Below are 27,842 nucleotides of genomic sequence, written 5' to 3'. Positions count from 1 at the left end.
AGGTACACCTAAATATGTGTTCCTTTTATGTATCGAAATTTTTCGATATATCTTGCAAAGTCTAAAAACCATTAATTGTAGAATGTTGAAAATTTGGTTTATGACTGTTTATAACATTTAGATAACAACTCGTCATTTATATTTCACATAACGGAAAAACCATTAGTCATAGAATGTTGAAATTTTGAATTTAGAACTTCTGTAACATTTAGTTGTATACATACAGCATCTTTCGTATATACATTTTTGTATGTAAAGAATCTTTATGCCATCATCGATTAGTAAAAGCCTTAAGCCGTTGTTTGGGAAATACTATGAATATCTGTTATAATAATTTAGGGACCATTCTATTTTATTTACTTTGAATGTTTGCAGATTTCAAATTTATCATTTGTTATCTGTCAAGTGTTTGAAAATTTCTCTCAAACATTAAACAAATATTAAAAATTTGCTACAATATGATGATAAAAAATCAATCGTTATGTTGATAATCTAAAATTTATCATTGATTATCTTCGAAAATATATTTTATTCGATAAATGATTGTTTATATTTGACATTGTTACAGTGTAATATGCCATCTGATGGTATAAACATTGAACTAATCATTTATCAGCCGGTAGTCGGGGAAGTGTAGTCAAAGGGATTTAGACTTTGGAGAAGTTGGAATGAAGTTAAAAGAGAGCGATCGTACATTTGTGTAGTGTGCTGATCCGCTACTTTTTTTTTGTACTGTGTGTATATGTGAAGTGCTCCAGAGGCAGTGAATGCTTTGTTTTAAAATAAAATAATTTTGGGTGTAGTGCTTATAAAAAAAATAAATAAATTGAGTGGTGCTAAAATAAAATTAGTGAATTATTGTCGTGTGTTGTGATATAACTTAAAACATGGATAGTCAAAAGAGTGGCCAGAATTGTAACAGCCCTCCACTATCATCAACACAAGGCTCTGCGGGGTGTGGCTGCCCTAGTGATATTACTGTAAATATTACCCCAACAACTGGTGGTAGTTGGTTTATTCGAGTGGATCCTCAAACTAGTATTGAAAATTTTAAGAAAATTGTATCAAAAAAATTGAAAGTACACAAAGAACGGATATGTCTCCTTTATCGTGATAAGTAAGTAGTCATTTTCCTATGAAAAAATTTTCATCAATTTTCTTTTTCTCGATAATTATTTTTAAAACGAATAAGTAATTAATATTAGATAAATTAAAACAAGTATTGAAACAATGTCACGATAAAATTCGACGCCATTTTGTGTATTGTTTATAAAAAGTAATTCATGAATTGTTTATTTTTCTTTTGATTTTCTAGGCAATTACGTGAGGGAACATTATTGGAAAATGGTCTTGTAGACGGGTCAAGATTAACACTATTGCCTAGTGTGGAAACAGGACTTTTGGTAAGTGTTTTGCAGTATTTGGGGTCCACAATACGGATATTTGTACTATATTTAATAAAGTGTGGGTCACTTGTTTGGTGAGTCGAAATTATTTGTGTTTGGTTAATAATATGTTGCCAAGTTACCAGACAAACGTGTATTGAGTACATTTTTTTTTTTAATAATAAAAAATGCTAATCATTTAGGTTTTTATTTCGTAGTGGGAATAGATAATGAAACACTAATTAGCACTTAATCAGCAGTTAAATTGTTTTTAATATAAATTATGTAAAATAATTTAAATTCTTTGAAAACACTCCTACGAATTTTCCGAGTGAATCGATTACCAAAAATTTAATTGGGACAATTAATATAATAAGGTTTAAAAATCAAAAGGGTATATATTCCATAAAATCCAGACCTTTCTCAGTAAATTAATCAACGATTTTTACATTTGTCGAATATTTTATGAAACTATCTAAAATATTATCGAATAATTTTCTTGAAAAATTCTTCCGAATGATTGAATTCTCGCCAAAAATTTTCCAAAGTCGAGATAATAAGTATATTGCTATTATTAATTAACTTAGGTTAAAACTAAGTGATTAACAGGAAGTCAAATTTTTGTTGTGAAAATTGCAAACTAAGCAGTTTTAAACAAAATTGTTTTATGTTCTTTAAAAAAAATTAAACTTGTGTATTTTAGTTCAGGGCCTAGATGCGCAGTCGTTTGAAAAATTGTTAAAAATATTCTTGCAAAAATAATTTGATTACACACGAACTACTGCTAACTTTTGCCATAAATGACTCATTAGGAATTTATCCAAGTTATATCAGTTTGAAGTTTATTGCTCATTGATTTTTGGGTCATAAATTGATTTTGCAATATCTATTAATTTTGATGTAGTATTTTATCTCATAAAATGAGCTATTGTTTCTTATTAATGTAAATTCGGCTTAATAAGATAAGATACTTAATGGAATACTATCCAAAAATTATTAATTTTCTAAGGACTTGTAATGGGTGCAACAGGGCCGAAAGTGGAGCTAAAAAGGCTTCGAAACAAATCCAAATTTGGGACCCCATCCAAAAATCACTCGTTATAATAATGTTGTAGAAATGCAAAGTAAAAATAATATAGTATTTTGTCGATCAAAAATTTTTTATTCACATCTTGTAGAAACAAAATACAGCTCTTCGAGGTTGCTAACACTGTTCTCGATGAGAATATAGTTCACAATCGAGGTTATGTTAATTTTATAAATATTTATATAACAAACTTTACTTATATTATATGGGTAACAATTTATTTATGTGCTTAGATTTAGATACATATTTGACGTATATAAATTGAACTGAAGTTTTAAGTAATTGATATAGCAAACGCTAGGGGGCCCTAAATTTAATATACAGTATCGACAGCAAAAATTTTGTGGGCCAAAACAATATATTTTTAAAAAGAAATTTCCGTGTGTGGGCTCCGGGGCACTGCTCCGGTTGCCCTATTGTAGTTTCTGCCTTTTGGTTCAAAAATCCAAATCGAATTTTTCAACATATTTTTACGTTTCATAGTCGTTCAAGATCTTTCGCAAAGGAAAGGAGATTATAATTTCAGATTCAATCCTAATAACTAATAGATTACAATCTCAATAACATCAGGATGTGCTGAAAATGCTGACAAAAGCTTCGGCGCATCAAAATTGAGGCGTTAGGACAAGAAGAAAACTAAATTTACAATTTTTTTTATAAGATTTTGATAGAAGTCGATACTGATAGTATTTGTGATCCAAAAAGTGTGGAAATCAGGGTAATTTCATGATTGGATATATACTTTCTGAGATATCGTCCAAAATCCCATATGGAAAGCGATTTCTCTGGATTATTATAATCCATAAAAAGTAATAAATAACCCAAAAACTCCCCATTCCTTAAAAACAAGAAAAAATTGCGAAACATCGAACCTCTAGAATCTTCATCGAATCCGTACTTCTAGGTCACAACATGATGTCCCCTATCAAACTACAACTTTTTTGTCTAAGTTATTTTTTGATTGGTTAACTACAAAACGATCTGTTAGCTATAATACATTAACATGGACCACCCTGTATGTGGGAGAAATGACACAAAAATCGAAAATAAATCTGTTTTTATATTACAAAAAAAAATTTAATTGGTTTAAGAAAATAATATGAACAAATTAAAGAATATAAAATTAATAATTTTATGTGTTTAATATATATTTTAAGATGTTCTTTTTGTACCCTTATGTCTACACTTTTTTGCACTGAGTATAAGGAGATAAGAAGAATATTTTGACACTGTAACGGCACCGTCATTTTCTATTTACACTCAGTGTACTGCACCGAGTAAAAAAGAACAAACTTATATTATTAATTGCATGCATTGTAAATGAAGGCGACACCACAGTTGTATGTGATTGTGATTGTGGGTGATAAAAGCTGCTCTCTGGGAATGGTACACCCACATAAGAACACAATAATATTGTTAATCAGATCCCCCTCACATGTATACATGTATAGTCAAAATCGCTTATAGCGACGAATTGGTAATCACCAACTATCAATTGTTGTCGAATTAGTCGTCTACAACGACCAATATGTTATTTTGAACATTATCCTTATATATTACTAGCTCGATATTTGCCCGATTCGCTGGGCTTAGATGTAAAGGTCACCGGGTTATAGCCTCCAACTCTCTTGGTCTTACTTATTTTCCTTCCATAACACTCGAAATGGAGGCTGGGATTGTTTTACACGGGAAATATATGTACAGATTTTTGTTTTTTAAATGTTATGTAGTCTTTATTCATGGAATGTATTAGAACAGGTGACTATGAATTGTATCTCGTTAACCATTTTTACATATATCTTTTGGTTCGAAATGATGCTCAGAAGTTTATGATTCAAAATGATGTTCATAAATGGCGTAGTGAAATTACATACACATTTTAATTTTTTATATCTTTATAAATGATAGCTCATGTGTTAGCCTGATGAAAACAGTTAGTCTGATGTATGAGCTATTTATACAGTTTCATTCAAATCCATTCAGTAGTTTTTTCGTGAAAGCGTAACAATGAAACAAACAACTTTCACATTTATAATATATAGGAATTTTTCCAGCATTTTCTAGCTTATCATGTAGGCTTCTGATGTAAAATAGATCCTCGGTCTAAAATGGTACCGCTTAGGAAAAAACGGGCTATACGCATAATTTTAACCAAATATATTATAAAATTAAATAATAACTTTATTATGCAAACAACTGTGCTTTCATTTCTCCTCGAGTAAACTTGATGATTACTCAAAGAGTCATAAAATTAGCTCTTATTGATATTTCTCCAGGAGATAATTATACTGTAGAGATGAAACGTACAAATCGCTTGTAACGGCAAGGATAATAATTAGAGATGCCTTTAATGTCGCTATAGTAGGTTTTGACTGTATTTTATTATTAGGTATTAAGGATGAACATTTTTAAAAATATATAAATATTTTATAAAATGCGTATACATTTTGAGATAAAAATAATTTTTATTATTTTTAGAATAAAATTGAAAGAGAAAACAGTCATACATTTTTAAGGGATTATTTTTCTTTTTATTTGGAGATTAAAGATACCATAGAATAGTTTTTGTTGATTTGGTGGTTTAAGATTCAGGGACGGAAAAAATGTTGACATCTTATCGATGGATAAAATATAAAGAGAATGTGTAGTATCGATGAGATTGCGAGGTTTATTCTCAAAACTATGATTTTATGAATCAAGCGAAAGCAATGACCATTAACGAGATATACCATCGTCTTGGATAAGATCAATGACAGATTAACCATTAGACAGAATAGGCAACTGTCTAGAGGTCCTAGAAAAAGGTGAAAACAGAAAAGGATAAATTTGTAGTAGAAGGGAAACATACAAGAAGGCGCCTAGTTGATTTATCAAGTCTAAAAAATCGCCATCTGATTTTAATATTGGCTAGATGCCCCGGAGAAGTGCATTGCCTATGGGATCAATATGGGTTAATCCGATGGATAAAACTCGATAGCTGCACGATACTTTACTGTCCTTTCTGATAATCAATCAGTGAAAAAAGTGATACAAGCTTGTTATATTTATCTCATAAGGTAACCCCCAGGGCTTGTTATCTTCTCAAGGTATACCTGTTTGTTAAACCATTGTGACATTGGAAGATTCGATGTTATTTTGCTGATTAAAATTATATTTCTGAAATTCTGTCGCCTTATTATATTCCTCTTTGAATCAAAATCAACTTACAGAGGTCAATCTTTTAAGTCTACTTAAAAATAACGTAATTTAATAAAATTATAAATTCGAATCAAACAATTGTACTCCTGAATAGGCTTGAAAATGGACTTTGAAATTTTTAAGCATGGCCTATGTTTGATTTTAGCTGGAAGTGGAGCCTCCACCTCTAGAGGGCCGTAGTGACTGAAATTGAACCACATAGTGTATGGAAGTTCCTTAATCTATCGTTCAAAAGTAGGGGTATCGATAAGACCTTATTTTCGCCCCACCCTCTATATGAATTCTTCTAATATTCTATACGCTTTCTAAATTGGTACCTGACAAGTTCCAACATGCTTGCGCCGCCGTACTCCAATTTGAGCTAAAGTTTGGCATCCCCCTTTCAGAATATATAAAGAAAACATCAAATCGTATGACTTTTTTTCGTTATTATGGGGCGGAAATGAGACCTTATCATATCCCTCCTTTTTTGCAGAAAAATCCGTAATTTCTCCAAATTAGGATGCACATTTAGTACTTGCAGAATTTGTGTTTCTTATTGTGAGATAAAACAGTGGCTACCAATGATAATTTAAAAGAGACATATTCGCACTGTGCGTGAGTTTTATTGGAGGCGTTTCCATGGTAAGGATACACTACTTTAACTTTAATTATAGAATTTTATGGATGCATATATAATTGTATGGATTGTATTTATGACTTACATTGAAAATTTAATATTATTGTCTCACAAATTTAAATAAATAATTATGGTAATTTACATTTGAAAAATAATATTTGTGAAATTTGATTTCTTATTTTCACAATTTTTAATGTATTAAGTTTAATTAATTAGTGTTTTTCAATAATTTTAATTTGACATTTTCTATAACATTGACATGTAAAGAACTGCAAATTAGTCATAACAGCCTTCTTTATCGTCAAAATTTTTCACTGGAAACTCTGTCATCGATTTTATTGTCCCTACCATGACTACGCACACAACGAATATAAATACAAAACCTTTCGTTTAATAAAATTATATTTTAATTATAAAAGAAAATTGAGTGGTTTTATAAAAATTAAACATGTACATTTAAGGTTAACTCAAGAGGTAATACAGTATATTATGTAGACATAGATGGACGGGCCACGGGCGTATGTTTGTACATCCACCACATAAGTAAACAAGTATTGTACACTGTATTATATGTATGTACTACAAAACTACAAGTCTTGTTGAAAATGTACTGTTGTATTTGTATATCTGTGTATGTTAAAAAAGTTGACTGCCATGTGACATAATAACACTACATCAGTGACCGATCACCATCATCATGATGCTCACAGTCACAGCTCAGTTTAGCTCTGTTCTGCGCTGGCTGAAGTAGGAGGTTTTATTGTAGGTCGATCGCCATTTACTCAATTATTTTATTTCTTAAAAATTATTTACGAAAGAAAATATTACAAACCTACAAATGTTATAATTTATTTTCTATATACCTATACTTTTAATTTTGTTGAAGGTTTCTAGGTAGCGCAGATATTAATTTTTATACCATGTATATGAAATATATCAAGGTATACTAAGTTTAGTCGCAAGATTTCGAACGCTTAAGAATATTATCACCTAATTAATACATTTCCGGTTGTCCGCCTGTCTACTTGTCTGTCCGTCTGTCGTCACGATAACTCAAAAACGAAAAAATATATCAAGTTGAAATTTTTACAGTTGCTCAGGTTGTAAAAAATGAGGTCGAGTTCGTAAATGAGCAATATAGGTCAATTAGGTCTTGAGTACGTAGGACCCATCTTGTAAACCGTTAGAGATACACTGTTATATCACTGTTTACCCGTGAGGGCGCAAATTAGGTTAGAATATTGTATAGTATGTATTATATGGGATTATCAGTCATGTGTCTCTTTACTGACATGACGTGAAAAAACAAACGATTCCGTAATCAACACCATGGTATTCAGTCAATTGTTTGTTTTCACTTGTATTTTTTAACAATTTGTATGGCATAATTTAGGCTATTAATTCAATCAATTTAAACATGAAAAGGAAGTGAACGCTGTATCAAATGATATATTTTGGTTTTTTTGATATGTTGTTGGCAATGTAAAGGCAATGTTAAAGCCAAGTTTTCCACATTGGCAAACACTCGGGTTATACCGAAAAATAATAAAAAATTTCGAAAATTTTGATCTGACTTCATTTTTTGTCGATTTTGACTTCGAAGGGCTGGCTTTTCATCAAAAATTTTGGTATTCATTTTTAAAGAAAGTTAAATTTGCAACAATTTGAGTCAAAGCCAGTTTTTATAGAACCGATAGTTTCGGAGATAAACTCTTCAAAGTTTGTCTATTATTTTAAATTACACGAGTTTTCGCAAAATTTCATTTAAACCGTTAGAGATAGAACAAAAGTTTGAATGTAAAAAATTGTTCTTTTTACAAAAATAAACAACTTTTGAAGCATAATTTTTCATAAAAGTCGCTGTTTGCCCATGAAGGCGCAAAACTAGGACAAAATTTGGTGTAAAAAGTTTTCCGGAGCTCTGAATTTTGTCTCATATGTGTCTTATTGTATCCTTTCGTGTGACCATAAGCATATTATCTCTAATGCAAAGAATTTCACTTCGAAAATTGAAAATTGTGTAGGTGGACCATAATAGGCGAATTACATTTTTGCACTATAGAAGATTTCATGAAAAAAAAAGTATTAAAGTAACAAAATTTAATGATCTATTCAATAGATTCTATTGTATTGATAAATTTTTCATTGACTGATTTACTCAAAATCTAATTTTCAATTATTGACCCATATATTTCTCTCCGATGCCCTAAAACAGAGAATAGTACTAAAAAACACGTGCATCGTCTGTTTAATTTTGAAATGAAAAACAATAAACAAATATTGATATTTATAATATTAGTATAGATTCTTCAAATAAATTATTTTCAATAAAATTTGAATTGAATTACAATATTTAAAAAAAAAAAGTGATAATTGATGATGTAATTATGATTGTAAGTAGACGAACAGACTGACAGATAGACATACTTATATAGTATAGATATAGATTAAGACGTGAGATTGATTTACTCATGTGGTAATTATATTGTTTGTCGATTTATTTTATAATTTTTTTTATACAATTAATAAACAAACAGTTAAGCTACCTGTAGGTATATACAAATAGTAGGCCAGTCACAAAAAAAGAACGATCGTGACTTTTCACAAACTTGGAAAAATCTTTCTAATTGGGGGTGGCTTTAGTTCAAAAAGGGGGTTTAACCCCAAAAATGCATATTTTTGTACATATTTCAAAAACCATAATATACAGACTGTCTTTTATAAGTTCAACAACAAACTCGAAAAATAACTTTTGTGGATAAAAAAATGCTTCAAGCGAAAATGTTGGGTCTGTAGGCTCACATCTTACACATACTTTAAACTTGACCCAGATTTTCAAGCTCAATAAAAATTCACTCTACTCCATAACTGGTAATCGATAGATGAAAATTTTAAATTACCAGTTTTTATTGATTTAAAAAAGTAACATTTTTTGTTCGAACTGTACAATGGCCAAATTTAGGCCAAAACGGACTGAAAAGTTTTACCCAAAATAGTTATTTCATGTAATTGTTTCTGTTTCTTTTTGCTGTCAATTACTGTCTAAACTATTCGGTTTACAAAAAAATTTTCCAAATAAAAAATGTTTGCGGATTTATAAAGAACAACTTTCTAATTTAAAACGTTAATCTAATGTTTGTCAGTTTTCAATCAAAGTGAGATTATTTGAATCTGAAATCTTCGTTCGAATTTGATGTCGGTATAAAGTGTGTGCCTTTGAAACTAACATTTTTCGTTTGAAGCATTTTCTTCGATTAAATTTATTTATCGAGTTTCAATAAATATGTGTATCCATTTGAAAAAGACATCCTGTTTATTAAAAGTTGAGCGAAGAAAAGAAAAGTAAATTGAATCAATTTACTAAAGAAAATGTCTCTTGTAGTTTTTCGTATCGGTCACCGTTTTCGAGAAAATTGAGATTCAAAAATAAAAAATGTTAAATAATTTATTTTTAAAAAACAAGCTTTTGTTGTACTAAAAACTTTTGTTATAAAAGCTGAAGGGGCAGGGTGTTACAAACTTGGGACTAAACTTATAATAAAAAAAATATCTGTTGCAAAATTTTGGGACGTTCTTCTTGAAAAATGACTGGACTACACTTTCCATTTGTATGTAATAAATGTGTATATTATTCAATGCGTGTATTTGTATTTCAATTTTTAGAGTATGGTTTTTTTTTTTACTTTTTGCAATTTAAATATTACAAAAAAATTATAAAAGTAGGCCATGAGATGTATACTTCTATCTAACTTATGTGAACGTATAGTATTAGCCCAAGAGAAATAAAAATTTTGCATTCAAAAGTAAATAAATAGAAAGAAACGAAAAAATAGATATTTTCAATTTAAAAATAGATATTTTCAATTTTGATGATAAATTTATATTATTACTTGACGATATAAGACGAAAAGTAAGAATAAAATTTTTCGATATCTGGCTTAATTTTCAAAATATCGAAAATTGAAAATTATTGAAATTGAAATTATTTAGCTTTCGATATTTCGAAAACCAAGACACATATCGAAAAATTTTATTCTTATTTTTCGTCTATATTTATGAACTTATAACAAAATTCATCATCAAAGTTGAAAATAAGATAAAAATAATTTCAACCCTTAATCTACCCTGCTCTTACATCCCTTATATGGACGGTGACACTTAGTTTTTTTCTTTTCTAATTCATTGCTAATATGTTTACTTTCTATTAAAAAGTTTTTTTTAATTTGTTTTCATTCATTCCAAATGAAAATTATCAAAAACTTCCAAAATATGCCGTTTTTTGAGATTCCTCCATAAGAGCCAATGTATTTTATATCGATTTTTAATGACTTTTTTCTTAAAAAATTGCACGGTTACCTAAGCTGAAATTTTAACCACATATTCTTTGAGTAAAAGACTACCTACAAACAAATTTTGAGCCTTTAAATCAAACATTGTTGTCATGCTCATACATCCTTAAATGTAAAAAATGTTCCTTATCAAAAAAATAAACAATTTTTGTTTGAAACATTTAACCATGAGGGCGCAAATTAGGTGTAAATTGTATAGTATCTATTATATAAATTGTATATGTATTTATGCATGGTATTTTAACAATTAACTCAGTCAATTGTTTGTTTTCACTGTTTTAAAGCTATTTTTTGACTAACTACTACAAAACGAGCTATTGGCCATTATCGATTAAAATGGCCCACCTTATATAATATTTTTAATAGATTAAAACAACTCAAATATTTAAGATACCACCCTCTCAGAGCAATAAAAGAATGACGTAATAGAAGCCCAAAAAGAATTAATTGTTTCAAATATAAAAAAATAAATAAATAAATGAACAGTGAAGAATTTGCGTGATAATTTCATTGTTTGATGTATTTTGAAACCGTTATTGTACTAACTCAGATCAGGTGTTGTATGTTGAACTAAGAGGTTACTTTACTTTATCTACTTGTTATATTATAACAAGTTATTGAAGGCCTGATTTATGATATTCATGCTTTAACACTGTATTTAATAATTAATTAATCTTCAAATTATTAATAATAATAAAAACGCCGTTAAAAGAAACACTACAAATGATTTTATAAAAGTTTATTATTTCTGTTATAGTACAAGAGTTGGTATAAGGTCGAACTTTATCCATTTGATAACCAAAATGATTTTTAAACACTCCTATCATAGTTTTTCTATCGAACAGGGTTCAGTTGTATTTTTAAGATAGTACGAACGCCAGGGAAAGTTGAGACTTGTAGTTGAAATTATTTGTAACTTATTTTCAGCTTTAATGATTAATTTTGTTATAACTTTATGAATGTAGACGAAAAATAAGAATACAATTATTCGATATCTGCCTTGGTTTTCGAAATAATTCATAATTCACCATCAAAAGTGCAAAAAAATATTTTTTAATTTGTGTCCCCATTACGGTGCTCATACATCCTCAATTAGTCGAGTACAACGGATTTTTTGAAATACCATTTGTGTGTTATTTCTTCTATAAGCGATTTTATTTAAATCTTTAGGCATCGATATTTAAAAAAATATGCCGAAAAATTTAACTCTTAATTTTCGTCAAATTTTCCAACAGAATCTACCCTCAAAATTTGAAACGTGAGTCCCAAATATTTTCATACACTCATTTTTTTGGGAACATCTTTAATATAAAAGCTATTCATTAAATCTACCAGTTATAATTTTTTCCACATTCATTTTCACATAAAGCTCTTAAATCTTAGTTTTCGTAAGAACGGAGATGGCAAATTCCAAAAAAAACGAATAAAACTGCAATGAAATAGTTCTGAATTTTTATGAACTAGACTGTAACACTATTATTATAAATTTCTAAAGATGCGAATATACTTTTTATGTATACGCAAGGAAATAATACTTTGTTCTTTTATAGGAAACACCTGCTCTTCAAAAAGACTTATTTCTTTTAACTTAAGTGGGTTAAATTAGATTTTACCATAATTTATGACTTCATGATTAATCTCTGAAGGTTGTAGAAATGGAAATTGTGTGTTGTAAAAAAAAGTATTGAGTGTTTATTTATGCTACCTACAATTATGAAAACCATACGGTGTTCGATTTATTTTTAGGAGAAATTAACATGAAAGTAAACCTATTTCCCAACGATGAAGTTTTATGACTCCATATTTAAAATATTGTAATTTGGGCAGTCTCATGAATTCGAAAAACCATGATTTGGAGTTGTAATATTTTTGCCAAACCACCAGCCGAAGTAGCTTAGGACAATAAGGACTTAGGAAGTGTACAGAAGAAGCCTGGGTAATTGGACAGACGGACTCGATCTTTAAAAAAGGTTTGGAGTGTCATTCACTGATTGAAGGTACCAAGTTTAGAAATTTTTAACCTATCTAATCGATGGGAATTTTTTTCTTCTGATTTTTTTGGTATGTACTTGTTTCTCGAAATGTACAGCAAAGACCTAGGGGATTGGACAGATGGACTCGACCTTTAAGAAAGATATGGAGTCTCTTCACTTTGAATAAACTGATGAAATTCGATTTTTCTGATTTTTTTTGGTATGTACTTGTTTTTCGAAGTGTACAGAAGTTTTGTAAGATTTCTCTTTATTTTCCAATTTTTGTCTTAATATTTTGCAATCACAGAGCAACTGCCTTAAAAAAATTCAGGAATAAGTAATAACAATTCGGTGTGTACTGTCGATAATTTTGTCCATACAAAAAATTTCATTCATGCCAATATTAAGGACACAAAATGCACATACCAACCAACATATGCATTAATTCTTTGTGTGTTTGAAAACAAGTTTTTCATTTACCTGCTGTTTCTTTTATTGTTAAACATAATAAAAAGTTTTACTTTTATTTTTTTTAAACAGCCCCCGTGTATATAAGCTAGTAACAACACAGGTAAAAAATTATTCTTCAAGTAGGTGTTTAGCATCTGTTTTTATCCTACATTTATACAAAAATCACATATAAATAGGTGAATATTGAATAAGAACACCTTGTTAACAAAAAAAATAAGTTTGTGATTAATTTTTTATGGTGTTACTAGAAATATATTTGAAGTTGTTTTATAATATATTTTTATAAGCCTGTTAGTTTTTTATAAGCATGATGGTCACATAACTCTGAAAATATTAAGGAATTCTAATTCGACTGGAACAGATAAGGAAATGTCAGGGAGTATGATTTTCTTTTTATATTTTTCCTTGAAAGCATTTAAAAGTAAGTAATAATTTGGCCAAGAAATTTAATTATTCTGGTCACACTAAAACAGTGGTCACACTATTTGTATTTTAGAAGTTATTTCATAAAATTAAGTAAATCGGGAATCGGATTAATAATTAAAAATTGAAGCTTTAGAATCAAACAATCTGTAATTAGTCTTCAGAACTTTATAAAAGATGTTCAAAGATGATTTTTAGATTTTGAGAAGCTCAAAAAAAAAATTATTTTTGTGAAGTTTTTCGAAACATGAAACTGTTAATAACCCAAAAACGGTAAACTTTAGGAAAAAATCACAAGGAGCTTTTTACGTAAAATTACCCAAAAAACCTCGGGTATTTTATTTGATTCCAAAAATTGACAATTGACTGTTTCTGTGGAGAGGGAGCGATATACAAAAATTAGACCACTAGGGTTTCTGGTAACATCCGGAATATAATTCTATCGGCTTTTCTGAACAAGAATCAAATGACAAATTGCGGTCCTCTATTTTGCCCATTAGACTTTATCTTGCGCCTGCTTTAGTAGCAAATTTTTTCCGAAATTTTCTTGTGTAAAAAAGAAAAAATATTTTAAAATAAATTTTAAGTACAGTAAAATCTTACTAATTCGGCACTTCAATAGATCGATAATTCAGCACCCTCCGGCAATCGAATTTTACCCAAAAAAGATTATTTTCGTGCAGATGATGATATTATGAATTTTTCTATTCAAACCAGTAATCCGAACTTTCCAATAATCCGACACCCTCTGATTTTTAATAGTTCCGAATTAGTGAGATTGCGATCAATGGAGAAAAATCTGGAAATTTTGAAATTCTGATTCTTCATCGATATCTGGCAATGATATTCTGCATCAGTTTTAACTACAAAGTTTTTGGTTTTGATCAGGATTGTTAGATCATTTCGTTCATAAAGCGATCCAGTAAAAAATACAGTAGAAATAGGGGATGATTTTAAATTACCAGTTCGATTGCCACAACCCCGACCCCAAAAAGTTTAGCTAGGACAAATAAAAAGTACGAAAAGATTGGCATAGAAGTAGCAGAGTAATCATTGGTAGTGTTTTGAAGTCGGTTTAGTACTACAGTAACATCATGTAGCAACAAGCTACAACAATTAATTAGTTATCTCCAATGAAGCTTGCTTCTCACACTCCAAAACGATGATTAAAATAATAGAAGCCATTTATTTTTTATAACACGACAACACTTAATAATTTGCTTACGGATTATTTAGTTGTTGTTGTATAAAGATTATAACCATAAGAAATAAAAAAAAAAGGTTAACGGTGAATTATTTGGGTAACGTTACTTATTTACCAATTATTATCATGCATATAGTGGAAGTTACTTCAGTTATATAATGATTACAAATAACAGTTCACTACATTGTAACATCATTCATTTAACTTGAAAAAAAAAATTAAAAGAAGTGAAAGCCTCCAACTAACAGCAACGTCAAACAGAAACATTGAAGCGTCATCGTCAGCGTCAACAAAATATAACAGTTCTCATTTCAATTTCAAATGTATATGTCGCAGTCAACTAGCTTATTTAGACTTTGAATTAACAGCCTAGTCTTTTACTAAATGGCGCTGTTTAACTAGCGAACTGAATGATATTCAACCGTAGCGTAATATAAAATATTTATTGAATTGGCTGGTTGATGCTTAAGACATTCTTTCATTAGAGTGACCATTTGACAAAAAAAAGATAAAATATCTGACATTAGAAATTGTATATTTACGTAATTTAAAATATAACATCTTCTTATTTGGTAATTATGAGATCAAATAGCGTAACTCAATAACAAAGTACACATATAAGTAATTCAAATATTATTTGATAACGTAAGTTAAACTTCGATGGCATTTGGATCTACAAAGAACTTTGTTTTTAATACAAGCACATCTATTTTATTACGACATTGATTAACGGGAGGCTTACAACCACAATTTTGGATTACCTGGCCACCAAAAGGTGATTGAAATTGTCTTTCTTGAAATTTCGTCGCCCTAATTTTGTATATGATATATTTGTCGTGAAAAAGTTATTAGAAATATCAACAATTTGGTCGCTAGGCGACACCATATTGACAGTGTGTGGATTTCAGCGCCAGGTGGCAGAAAGTAGAAATAAATTTAATTGACTAGGCTAGACAAGTCCTTAAATGTTTTTTTGATGCAAGTCATTTGATTAGCTGTTTGATTGAATGGCTGAACATGATTCGGGCCAGGCTGAACGGTGCCGTTTAGTAAATGTGCTAAATAGTACTGTTATTTGTAAAAAGGCTAGGCTGTTAATTGAATGGCTAATTACATAGTTGGCTGCGACATATATACACTGTGGTGGGTATAGCTTCGTTCTAGTTTTGATTTGTTTAATTATGAATGGGTGGGTACTTTATTATACTACCATTTGTATTAACTTCTCAGTATAGAAAAGTTCTTAGGTCCAAAAATCCAAATTAAATTTTCAGTATATATTCTAAGATTGATTACTGCCTGGCCGCATGTGTCTATTTATACTGGGAGTTCAAAAGTTCACGACCCCCCTGGATTCTAGAAAATAATAACCAAGAGAAAAGTTGAAAAAGAAGTTCGCTCTTATAATTTAATGGTGGCCTTGTATTTGAACTTATCTTTGAGCATGAAGGTCACTTCGAGATCAATTCCATTTGTTGGTTATAAAACAGCGGCTACATGGATTTTAAACAGCCAAGCGCCTTATCCAATTTGGCGATACGTGCTCTAACACAGGGTGTAAGGTTCGAGTCCTGGCGCGTGTGTTTTTTTCAATTCTCTCCAATTCTTTCAAGTCCATATGTCATGAAGAAAGTCCACAGCTTCTTCTCTGGTATCGCTCCCAGGATTGATGGATCCAACGTTTTGGACCTAAACTTGACGCTCTGTAGATTTTTGAAGAACCTTGATAGATTGCATACGTTTTTACGATGAAAAATACAATCTACCAAACCGGACCTGTAAATATTTTGTTCGCATACCAACACGGATTTCTTATCAATACGCCTGCAGTAATATTAATAAAAATATTTTTCTACTACGAGTCAAACATCTGGTTTATCTAAAACAAACCAACACTTGTTTCATAAAATCGATTTCCACTTAATTCAATTAAAAAATAGCTTAGTAATTTATTAAAAAAATGCATACACAAACATTAAATTTTTTTTGTATATGCAAACTAATAATAAAACTAGTTGTGGTGGATATTACTCTTAGAGGTATAATCAATAACTTTCTGGGTTTTGTTAAAATGCATTCCTTTCAGAACTCACAAAAAAACATTTAGCTACTTAGTTAAAATTATTATTTATTAGCAAAACCGATTTCGATTGTTTTGGCAATCCTCTTCGGTAGCATCGAACCTTTAAAATAAGAAAAATAACATTTTGATTCGAATGAATATATATAGTTTGGACTTAATTGGTCCAATTACTTGATTATTGAAAGGTAAATCATTGTAACGGCATTGGTCGCAGGACGATAAAAAGAACTTAATACAGGTGTCATTTTATTTGAGCAGGGTATGTTCTTTTGACTGTTATTACAGGGTGTAGCGGCCCTTGTTAAAAAAATGTGCGATTACGTTCCGACGTGACGATGAGCGGTTTGATTACCATTCAAAAACTGTCGCCGCAATAATACCAAATGAACCTCGCATAACACTTTTATTTCGAATTTCAAGATGAAACCAGTAATTTTCGATTAGAAAATCAAAAAAAATGCATTAAAAAAAATCCGGTTGAACTTGTTATGTATAATGATGAGGACGTTTATGCTATGGGGGTAGGGTTTTGTAGTATGACCGTATGTATATGTTGATCGCATAGCGTCGTTTCTGTGTTCATGTTGTCTAAACACACAACACTAACTACTCATCATGATTTTCGGCCAAGTGTGAAAGGTTACCGACCTGTTATTTATTATTTTATTTTTATTTATTTTTTTATATATAAAATGTTCAAGTTTATGTTTATCATGGACCTATCATAGATGGTCCACTTATACAGAATTTTCCATAAAATGATTCTGTAAATTAAGAGAAATTCATTATATTTTCATCTTAAACCAGTCTCATATGGTCAATTTTATTAAGGCGATATTATTGACGCAAGCAATGTATGTTAAAAGTCAGAAACCCTCACTCGATCCAATATTACTAAAGAGATACTACCATAGAGCTGCAAAATCTTCGCCCAAAAGGTTGATCGCAGTAGAGAGAGACCATACAAGATAGGCGTGTAAAGCTGTCTTCCTCCCTTTTATATGTGCTATAACCATAGTAGTATATACAAAACATGTGTTGTCGTCTGCTTTATTGTAGCTGGATTATTATTGGCTTATTGGCTACGAGAGAGGGATGAACATCTATCAGTTTTGTTTCTTTCTCTGCGGTCAAGAATGCACTTATTGCGTTTCTTATGTCTATACAGCTCTATTATGGTATTATTATCTCTATAAATATTACTAAACAACTGGTTAGATGAAAAAATGTTGGTGATATTTTTTGTCTCTTCCGTGTGTACAACTTAATAGCTGAACGACAACGTTACTCGACGTATAAGATACGAAATACTCGCTTCTTTTACATTGAACTGGAGAGCCTGACAAAAAACCCTAGGGAAAAATTCTAGGACGGGATTTTTGATATATTTTTGGGAAAATAAAATAATGTCGCGCAGACAAGAAAAAATAACAAATTTCAATATTTTGGTTTAATTTATGACCTAAGGCCTTAATAGTTAGATATATCTACCGGATTTTGATAATAAATTCAATAAATTTTGGGAAATGACTATTTTTTTATACGGAACATTTTTTACATTTAAACTTTTGTTCTATCTCTAACTGTTTTACAAGATGGGTCCTAAGGACCCAAGAACCAATTGACCTATGTTGCTCCACAAGTCCTAATTTGTAATAATTCTACGCTCCTTTATACAGTTTTTGAACTGTGTAAGCATAGCAGTCCATTCCATCTACATACATACGTCCATGACATGTATATATGCTGATGACATGTATTATAGTGTAATTCTTTCTGTCTTTGTTTTATGATGGTGGTGGTGTATGTCGTCGTCTAGACTCGACTTCTACAGATTTATTACTTATTATAAATTATTTACGCCTTAAAATTTTTATGCACATTAATTTGTTAATGAGATCTTATCAAAGTTTTTTATAATTTTTATCACTTAAACAGATTTAAAAGGATATTGTATATTAATCAAATATTGATTAATTTTATTTGAATATTAGGGAAGATAGACAGAACACAGAAGGTCATATTTTGATTAATATGTAGGTCACGATTTATTTAAAAATAGGGTAATCATAATTCATAACAGAGTTAACGAAAGCCTGAATAACATTAAAATATCTAAACTAAGTAATTAACTAGTTTAAAATGATTAAGTATAATTAAAATCATATTAATTAACTCGGTTTTCGATTTTTTAAACCAATACAAACGAAATACAGAGTGTAAATCGATAAAAATACATGACGTCATCATATTGGAAGTGCACGAAACTTCACTCCTTTTTTTTCTTCTCACTTACAAATATTAACAATAATTCCATTTCCCGTTCACAAGTGGCGCCCCTGTTCTAAAATTTATCAATAGTTTTATTTTCCATTCACAGATGGCAATTTATTACCATGCTACATAATCAGTTATAAAACGAATGAAGTTTCATTTCTGTCGTGGGTTCTCCGATCCATACTTTTTTTTTAATTCTCTGTATTTTATAAACTAAAACAAAAAATATTTGGATATACCCTCAAGCATTTTAAATACACACCCTATAGTCTATATATCATGAATTAATCCATACACGTAAAATATACACCATATGGAACGTTTTCATATCTAATCTATTAATGGCCCCGAAATTTATGAAAAATTACATTATTTTTAAATTCATAGACATACAAATCATGATTTTTAATTTTTAGTAAGAGGATTTATGCAAGGGCGTTGTCAGCTGTATAACTGTAAAAATTTAGAATATAAAAAAGAAAGAAATTGGAGCAATTCGCGCAGATTTAAAATAATGCTGAATCTCGAAATTTGATTATTCGATTAAAAGACTAGTTATAAGATAAATGACCAAGAAATGTCTCATATTGTTACTTTTATAAAAAATCTATATAAACAGGCTTAGTTGCAGTACGCTGATGTAATAAAAAATATATTTAGATAGTCCTTTCACTGGCTGGAATTAAATTGTGTATTGCGGCGAAAGGACCTCCTTAATTCAATAAAATAATTAATAATTCACTCCATCTAATCGATAACTTTTAGTATAATTCAAGAAAAGTTGATAGGGTCTTAATTTTTATCTAAATAAAAATTTTTTTTTTTTTTTTGTAATCTAATATTTTTTAATTAACATTGACTGCGAAAGAAACCCCTTAAGGCCTGGTAAATCTTTTAAAACATTTCGCGAACATTTCATTAATTTTTCACGATCCCCGAAATTGTATCAGATGACAACTTGTCATGCGATTTGTAATTACTTCCTAGGACTCCTATCACTTATTTCGAAGAAAATTGAACCTAATTGAGGGTTTCTAAAAAAATCACATCTAGTTCCACTTTTTTTTTTTTAAATTCGTGTCTAGTTAATATATTTGTAAATCAATGAATCGTATATAAATTTAATGTAAATATTGCATGATGCACAAACAGTTGATATAGTTAATTTTGTAGAAGGACTTGACTTCATAAATTCATGATGTTTCTATTCGTTTAAAATAAAAATTTACATACATATATGATATTCTGGTACTCATATTTATTAACACATTTTAATATAAATTATATACACAACACGTATGTCTACAGTTTGTGTACTACATCAGCGAATTCATCCTAAAATAAAAAATACTTTTCAGGGACAAGCTTTTATTGTACTAAAAAGTAGAAAATAATATTTCTTATGGTTCACACATGTATGACTATTTGTAAAAGCTGCTGGACGCTCCATATAAAATATAGAAGATGATTCGGAGCACCTCAAGCTCCAACAAATAGTCCTGTATGTGACATAATAAAGCTAACGAGTGAAAACAAACAATTGATTGAGTTAATTGTTGAAATCCCATGTATAGACAGTGTTGATTACAGAATCGTTTGTTTTTTACGTCATGTATGTAAAGTAAGATCACACATATATACATGTCACACACACATGACTGATATTCCTATATAATACATACATACAATATTTGAAACTAACTTGCGCCCTCACGGGTAAACAGTGATGTTTTCGAAAAAATGATTCAAACAAAAGTTGTTTATTTTTTTTATAAAGAATATTTCTTACATTTAAACTTTTGTTCTATCTCTAACGATTTACAAGATTTCTGTATAATAAATTCAAGATTTCTGTACAAATTTAAAAAAGTAAATATCAAACAAATCATGGTCATCTTTTCTGATATACTCAATGAGTTATGACTATTTTACACTAAAAAAAAGAAAACTGCATATATTTTAGCTGTGTAAAACAATTTCGAGTGTTATGGAAGGGGGATAAGTGAGATTAAGAGAGGTGGATGCTATAAAACGATGGTTTTTACTTTTAAGCCCAGTGAAGCGGGCGGCGGGTATCAAGCTAGATAGTATATAAAAGTGTCGCATTTTTTTCGAAATCAAGTATACCTAATGACCAAAAACACAATCAGTAAGTACTCACACGTGTAACCATATTTATTGATATGATTATTGTTCATACCATAATCACAGATATGTAATGATGACCTTGTACTGATTGCTATAACAATGTAAAAATTTTCAACTACTAATATTCAGTACTCAGCAGTAGTAGTACGTACTTTGGTTGATGTTTCGTGGTCGTTTGTTGGTGATGAACGACACGACACGGCACGACCAATTATTATCATTATTATTATTTATTTTATTTTGTTTATTATAGTCGATCACCTTTAAAGTGCATTATGAAAACTGGTTCTCTAATATAATTTGTGCAATCAAGTAAACAAAAAAAAAGTCTTTTATGTGTAGCCGCACGCATGCCTATTATTTTATTATAATACTTGTTTATTATAAGTAGATATTGTTGGAGTAACACTAGCTGAGGCGTTGCAGATAGGTGTAAGATTGCAGCGCTAAGGTAGCCATAATTGAACTACTAAGATGGATCAATTTATTATTAACTACTTGTGTCAAATTAGATTTTATAAAAATTCATATTGAATGATTCTATTTTCGGAATGTAGAGTTTAAAATAATTTTCGAAACAAAGTACGATACTTAATTCTGTTCGGCGCACAACGAATTCATTTGCAGCAGTCTACATTTATAGTTTCGGGAAACACTCTGGAAACCTTGCAAATGCTAAAAAATAATGTTTTCACATGAATTTTCTCGGAAAGTATCAGACTTAAGTGAACGAAATACGAAGAGATATTTTTCCTGTAACCATTTTTTTTTCTTTTTTTATTTATAATTCCTAATTTTCTATTATCAGTTCTTAAAAGAACTATAATATAGATCTAGTGACTAAAAGGTTAACTTGAACGTTAATCTACCCACTGGTGATCACCTTAATATGCTTAAACTAAGTATATGAATAGCCTTAATCTAGTGATAATGTTACTGTAACCATTGAATCTATGTTGGAAAATTATCTTTTTCTCCCTCTCGTAAAATTCATCGAAACGGGCTGGCCTAACACTAATCTAAATTGTTTTATCGAATATGAGGTTCTATAAAATGTAAAACACAAAATTTTAAAAGGAAATGAAAAATAAAAGGGGGGGGGGGTTCGGCACAAATAGAGCCGTGATTGTATTTTTTGGTTAAACATTTCAGATACCGCGGAGAAAGTTTAAAAAAAATCTAAATAAATTGAAGAATAGAGATTATCGAAGATTCTTTCTTGCTTTAAAAAAATGTAACTATCAACAGAGAAATATTATTTTCGAATAACTTTAAAAACAATTAAAATGAAAGCCATCAAGGATTTGTTTGTATATCTTTCTAGCAAAGCAGAATTTAGCATCCGGAGTTCTTATGGCAAACATAGTATATGACGTCAAATGTTAACCAGATCTCTCTGTCTAATACTTGTGTAATTAACAGTTTAAAATACTTATATCACTCGTATTTCTTGACCGATTTTAATTTTAATTTCACTTTTTGTCATCTTTTTTACGGTATTTTTATATTTTGCTTAGAAATGCGATACAAAAATCATCGATAATTCCCTATTAATATATAAGCGTTTATCTAGTACCGTCCTGTAAAAATACACACTCACACAATCAGTGATGCAAGAAGTAGAAAAATAAAATGAATCACTTGAAAAAAATGCCGTAAAAACAACCGTACAATGGCCCACCACGCCATACTCAAAATATATATTAAAAATGCTATTCATGCTGAATGGGTATTCGAGTTGAGGGTCGGGTCATACACACATCTATTCGTTGTCTGTTTGTATATAAGATTATATACCGGGTGTTCCTTTTAAAGGTACACAGTTGTTAGAGGAGAGTATTACGCTGAAATCTGAATTTTTTACCCGTCAGCACTCGCATTATGAGCATTTTGCTCACGTTCGAAATTAAACATAAATAACTTTTATTTTTCATATGGTATATGTGGTTAAAACTTTTTTTATCTTCATATAATTTTATCTATTTTTGAATTTCGAAAAATATTTTTTTTTTTCATGTCCTTTAGAAACTGAAAATTTCTCTTATCACGAGAGTAAAGGTGTAAGCAAAAAAATATTTACTTCGGAAATTTTCGGGCCTGTTCGTGTACTTTCGTTAGTTTTATATATTTCTTGGACTAGGTTTTCGTTCCCTGCCATCAGCCTAAGAAGTTGAAAGTTTGATTATACATACTTAAGTTATGCACGATTACTTTCTTTCTCTGTTAAATTTTAGGAAATCTCTGAATTTTACGGTATACCGTTTCAACCAACGTATCTCAAATTTTAGGGTTAATGTATAAGTTAATACTAAACACCTGGTATACATATACATTTCTTGATAATATGTTGCTTGTCTGTTGAACAAACCAACAAACTAACAGAACATTAGATTCCACTGGTTTAATATGTTTGAACTTTAAAACATTTTTTATTCTCAAAAATCCAATCCGAATTTAACCACAAAATTGATTTCAATGATAATAAAAGTAACGATATTTTGATTAGAATTTAATTTTTAAATAACACAGGATGTTCGAGAAAATTGTGCAAAACATTTTAGCAAGTAAAACAAAGAATTTGGAAGTGTGTTTTTTTTAAAACTAGAAGAGAGTCTTTCTTCTAAATTTAGATTTTTGCTTTTTTTGCTATATGAAATTTAAAATAAAAAGATAAAAATTCATTTTTCATGAAAAGCTTGTACTTCGTAATAAAGTTTATTTGCATTTTTTCTTCATTACTTTTTTTCTTAAAAAACGGAAGATTTTCCACTTAAAAACACTGAATTAAATTTCTAACATATTATCCAAGGAGGTCGCAACTTTGGCAAGAAATATGTTTTACGTACCAAGATTAATTACAAATTATTTTTAGATTTTTAATCAATTTTATTTATTTGTTGATATGCACACTTGAGGCTTTCATTATATTAAGAAAAAGATGCAATATAATATAAAAAGAGATGAATTTATAAATTTCTTATGTACAAATTTTTATTTTTATTAAATCGCATTTCAAAAATGTCCTTAAACGTAAAAATTGTAATGAGTCGGTCCATTACGAAGCGTAAAAGGTGCTATTAAAAGTAATCTTTATAATTTTTTTATTACAGCCAAACGAAACTACGTCATATTTCAAAATTTTTATTTCCAAACTCACACTCTGAATTTCGATTTTTTCTCATCAGACATCATGATAAAGTACATATTTTAAAATTCGTAATATATATTAAATGAAGGGGTGGGGATAGTTAATATTAAGACAGTTAAATGATAATAATTTCCTAATAATTTCAATTTATTTTTTTCAGACACAAAGACCCGAATTAAGTGTAATGCAAGCCTTGGAATCATTGAACGATAATCAGGTATGTATCAATAAGTATCTAAATAGTTTTTCCGCGTTTCAAACCACAAAAGTTTATTTGCCTTTCTCTATCATCCAATTACAATATCCAAATTGATTTATTATCCAAATAAATAGTAATAAATAGTAATTCAAATATTTAGTGTGTTCAAAGATGTGTCTAATATTTTGAATTTTTACTTCACAGGTGAATGATTTTTTGTCAGGAAAAGCACCATTAAATCTCACAATGCGTCTTGGTGATCACATGATGTTGATACAATTACAATTAAGCACAGTAACAGCGGGAGCATCGTCTTCAACGACTGTATCCTCTGGTGCAAACAGCACATCAAGTTCATCAATCGCTGCACCTTCAAGCACATCGACAAGCAATAGTAATCAACAAACTTCGGCAACACCACTTAGCACTACAAGTATCAGTCACTCGCCGCTTCCAGCTGCTTCCGCCACATCTGCCTCAACACATCATTCATCGAGCACATTATCAACCTCTAGTTCATCACGACCGCGTACCTCGTCTCGTATCAGTGCTGGTAATCGCCAAGTACTTTTATCAAGTTTAGCAAGTGCACTAGCTGTTGCCAAAGAAGATGTCAATAAAACGAAAATACTTCCAGATCCCGTTGTAGTTCCTCCAGCCGATCCCATGGGAATATCATCACCAATACAATCATTATCAGATCTAGCATCACGGCCTACAGTACCAGTTCCAACCGCTGCAAGAATACCACAATCTCGATCTCCGCCACATAACACAGCATCTACGGATCCAATTGCTGCTGGTTTAACTTCATGCTTATGTCGTAGTTTATCCCCACCATGTTCGTGTACAACAGCTGCTACGACACCTAGTAATAACACACCTTCGACGCCGCCAGGGACTTATGATTCGTCGGGTACAACCACACGATTAGATACGCGTGCTTTAGCTCAAGCATCCCGAAATTTAACACAAACATTGCGACAGTTATCAACAGAGGTGCTTAGTTCGCGAGAAATTGAACAACGGGCTCAAGGTGCAATTATTGAATCAATGCAACATCATGGACGTGGAGTTTATTCGGGAACATTTAGTGGTACATTGAATCCAGCATTACAAGATAGTCGAGGTCGACCACGTCGAGATATCTCCACAATAGTTCATATTTTAAACGACTTACTATGTGCATCACCTCCAACTGCAGCGTCTGCAGGTACAGCAACATCTTCTTCAGCAAGGCGTAGTGATTTATCACCAATTCCAAATAATTATAACCATTTAGCACCAACTGGTGTCTCGTCACCAAAATCTCCGTCTTGTGAATGTTCTCGATGTATAACAACAGCTACAACTTCAACAAGTACACCAAATACTACAGATTTATTAGAAACTCCTTCAGCAAGTTCTACGTCACCATTTATGTCTGCGCCAAGTAGTAACCCAACATCGGGACATCATCATCATATGACTGATTTAAATGCTGAACAGAATTCACGTACACGTGATAAAATTGAACAATTACGTCTTGTGATGGGTGAACGACGTGAAAGACGTCGATTACGTAAACAAAAGATTCAACCGTACACGATACCCACAGCTGAGACACAAACCAGTACGGATGCTGTGTCTGCGTGAAAATATATATGTGGTGATAAAATATTTAGTGTTTAAAAAAAATTATATCCCTAGAAGGAGGTCATTCTTTAAGGGAGACATTTTTTTTGTTTTTTATTTTTTTAAGAACAGAATAAATGAGAGTTTCCTTTTTCGTTGTTGTGTGTGAATTTTTGAGATTTATTAAGAGGGGATAAATTTGTGCAGATTGTTCCATGAAAAAAACTTGATTTATATCGAACAGTAATTATTTCTAAGAAACAGAAAATGTTCGATATAAAAGCTTTGTAAAACTCTTAAAGAGAAATTATTCGGAATATATTTATAATGGAACAGTCTGTTGGAAAATTTATCCTTTCAGTTAGTGATAAGATATAAAAAAAACATCTCGTTAAACTTTAAAAATATAAAATTCTTTGATACATTCGATTTGAGTGTAAAACTCTTAAAAAATATGTTTATTTCAACAAAATTGGGATAAAAATCCAAGAATTATTTACCACGCTCATTTTAGGTAACACAAATGTTTATACTTAACACCTCAAACACTACAGAAACGTATGGAGACGTTAATTAGTGTCTCAAGCGGAATTTAAAGTTCCTATTTACCGCTATTGAATGGAAGTTCAAGACCGAGGCTAGTCAAACGGGGAAAATCTGAAATAGTCAATTTAACTTCGAAAGGAGAAAATCATATACTTTTCAGTCATTCTTGGTGCTTTGGGTTGAGTGTAATCATTTGTGGTAGATAGGGTATATCTTCTCTCCGTTACAATTTAATGTACTCACAATTTTGGTCGATTATTTTAGAAAATCTATATTGAAGTCAGCTTCGGTATCTTGGTGTTGGTAGCAGCGCAATTAATTGTGTAATAACCTGTCAAGCCGTAAAATAATTTTAAATTGCATATAGTAACACTCCTTGTGACGAAAAACGGTACGAAAGACCTAATTGTTGTTTATATGATAAAAAGATGGGACACATGAAGTATTTGTGACGACAATGGCCTTTATACATTGTCTATCTCTTTTTTACCATATAAATATATATAGCGGGTGTTAAAATTACAGAGATGACCTACCTAGCTGTTTTTCAGCTGAACAAGGCAATTATTAACATATAATGTGCTATAAATTTGCCCAAAAGAAATCTTGACTTCTGGTTATCGCAGCTTCTTTATCCTTTAACATTTTATCATATAGTAATTAGTTTGTAGTTTTTTATGTCCACGGGATTGTTGTTGCTACACCGAAGGACTCATAATGAATGTATTTTTAGGTTTAACTCTAAAAAATTTGCTACGACTCAATGTGCGGTACATTAAATAAATGTAAACGAAAATCTTTAAAAAAAATTATTACAAATTAAGTAGTAGATGAAAATTTAATTAGAATTATTATATGATGTCTTAGTCGTATTTTTTGACTAAACATCGGGTACATATTGGTATTTCAATTATTATTAAATTAGAAAGAGACATTTATATTAATTTGAATCATCTCTCTCTCACACCCCTTTTTTAATCTCAAATTATATATAAAAAAAGGTGCGCCGCTTTATTTACAATTTCAACCTTTTTCCCCCACCAAAAAAACCCCAGTTTCCCGAGTTGTTATTGTTTATATATATATAGCGTTTATTATAAAAATATATTGTTTTCTTT

General features: G+C 30.2%; 1 protein-coding gene across 1 annotated transcript; it reads left to right on the top strand.

The window, feature by feature from the left end:
* The first annotated feature begins 623 nt into the window (after positions 1 to 623).
* LOC123298782 (midnolin homolog) lies at positions 624 to 27,842 on the top strand. Its single transcript, XM_044880882.1, has 4 exons — positions 624 to 1,117; positions 1,316 to 1,403; positions 24,526 to 24,582; positions 24,769 to 27,842. The coding sequence occupies exons 1-4, from the start codon at positions 888 to 890 to the stop codon at positions 26,197 to 26,199; spliced, it is 1,806 nt and encodes a 601-aa protein (XP_044736817.1). The 5' UTR covers positions 624 to 887; the 3' UTR covers positions 26,200 to 27,842.

This window comes from Chrysoperla carnea, chromosome 1 (assembly GCF_905475395.1).
Source record: "Chrysoperla carnea chromosome 1, inChrCarn1.1, whole genome shotgun sequence".
Lineage (NCBI taxonomy): Eukaryota > Metazoa > Arthropoda > Insecta > Neuroptera > Chrysopidae > Chrysoperla > Chrysoperla carnea.
The sequence above is the reverse complement of the archived record's forward strand: the minus strand, read 5'-3'. Positions and strand labels throughout refer to the sequence as shown.

What these genes read in the sequence shown, in the direction of transcription:
- LOC123298782 (XM_044880882.1), top strand. Translation starts at nt 888, where the DNA reads ATGGATAGTCAAAAGAGTGGCCAGAATTGTAACAGCCCTCCACTATCA. An exon ending in TGTCTCCTTTATCGTGATAA is followed by an intron (nt 1,118 to 1,315) that starts GTAAGTAGTCAT and finishes TTGATTTTCTAG; the next exon opens with GCAATTACGTGAGGGAACAT. An exon ending in GTGTGGAAACAGGACTTTTG is followed by an intron (nt 1,404 to 24,525) that starts GTAAGTGTTTTG and finishes TATTTTTTTCAG; the next exon opens with ACACAAAGACCCGAATTAAG.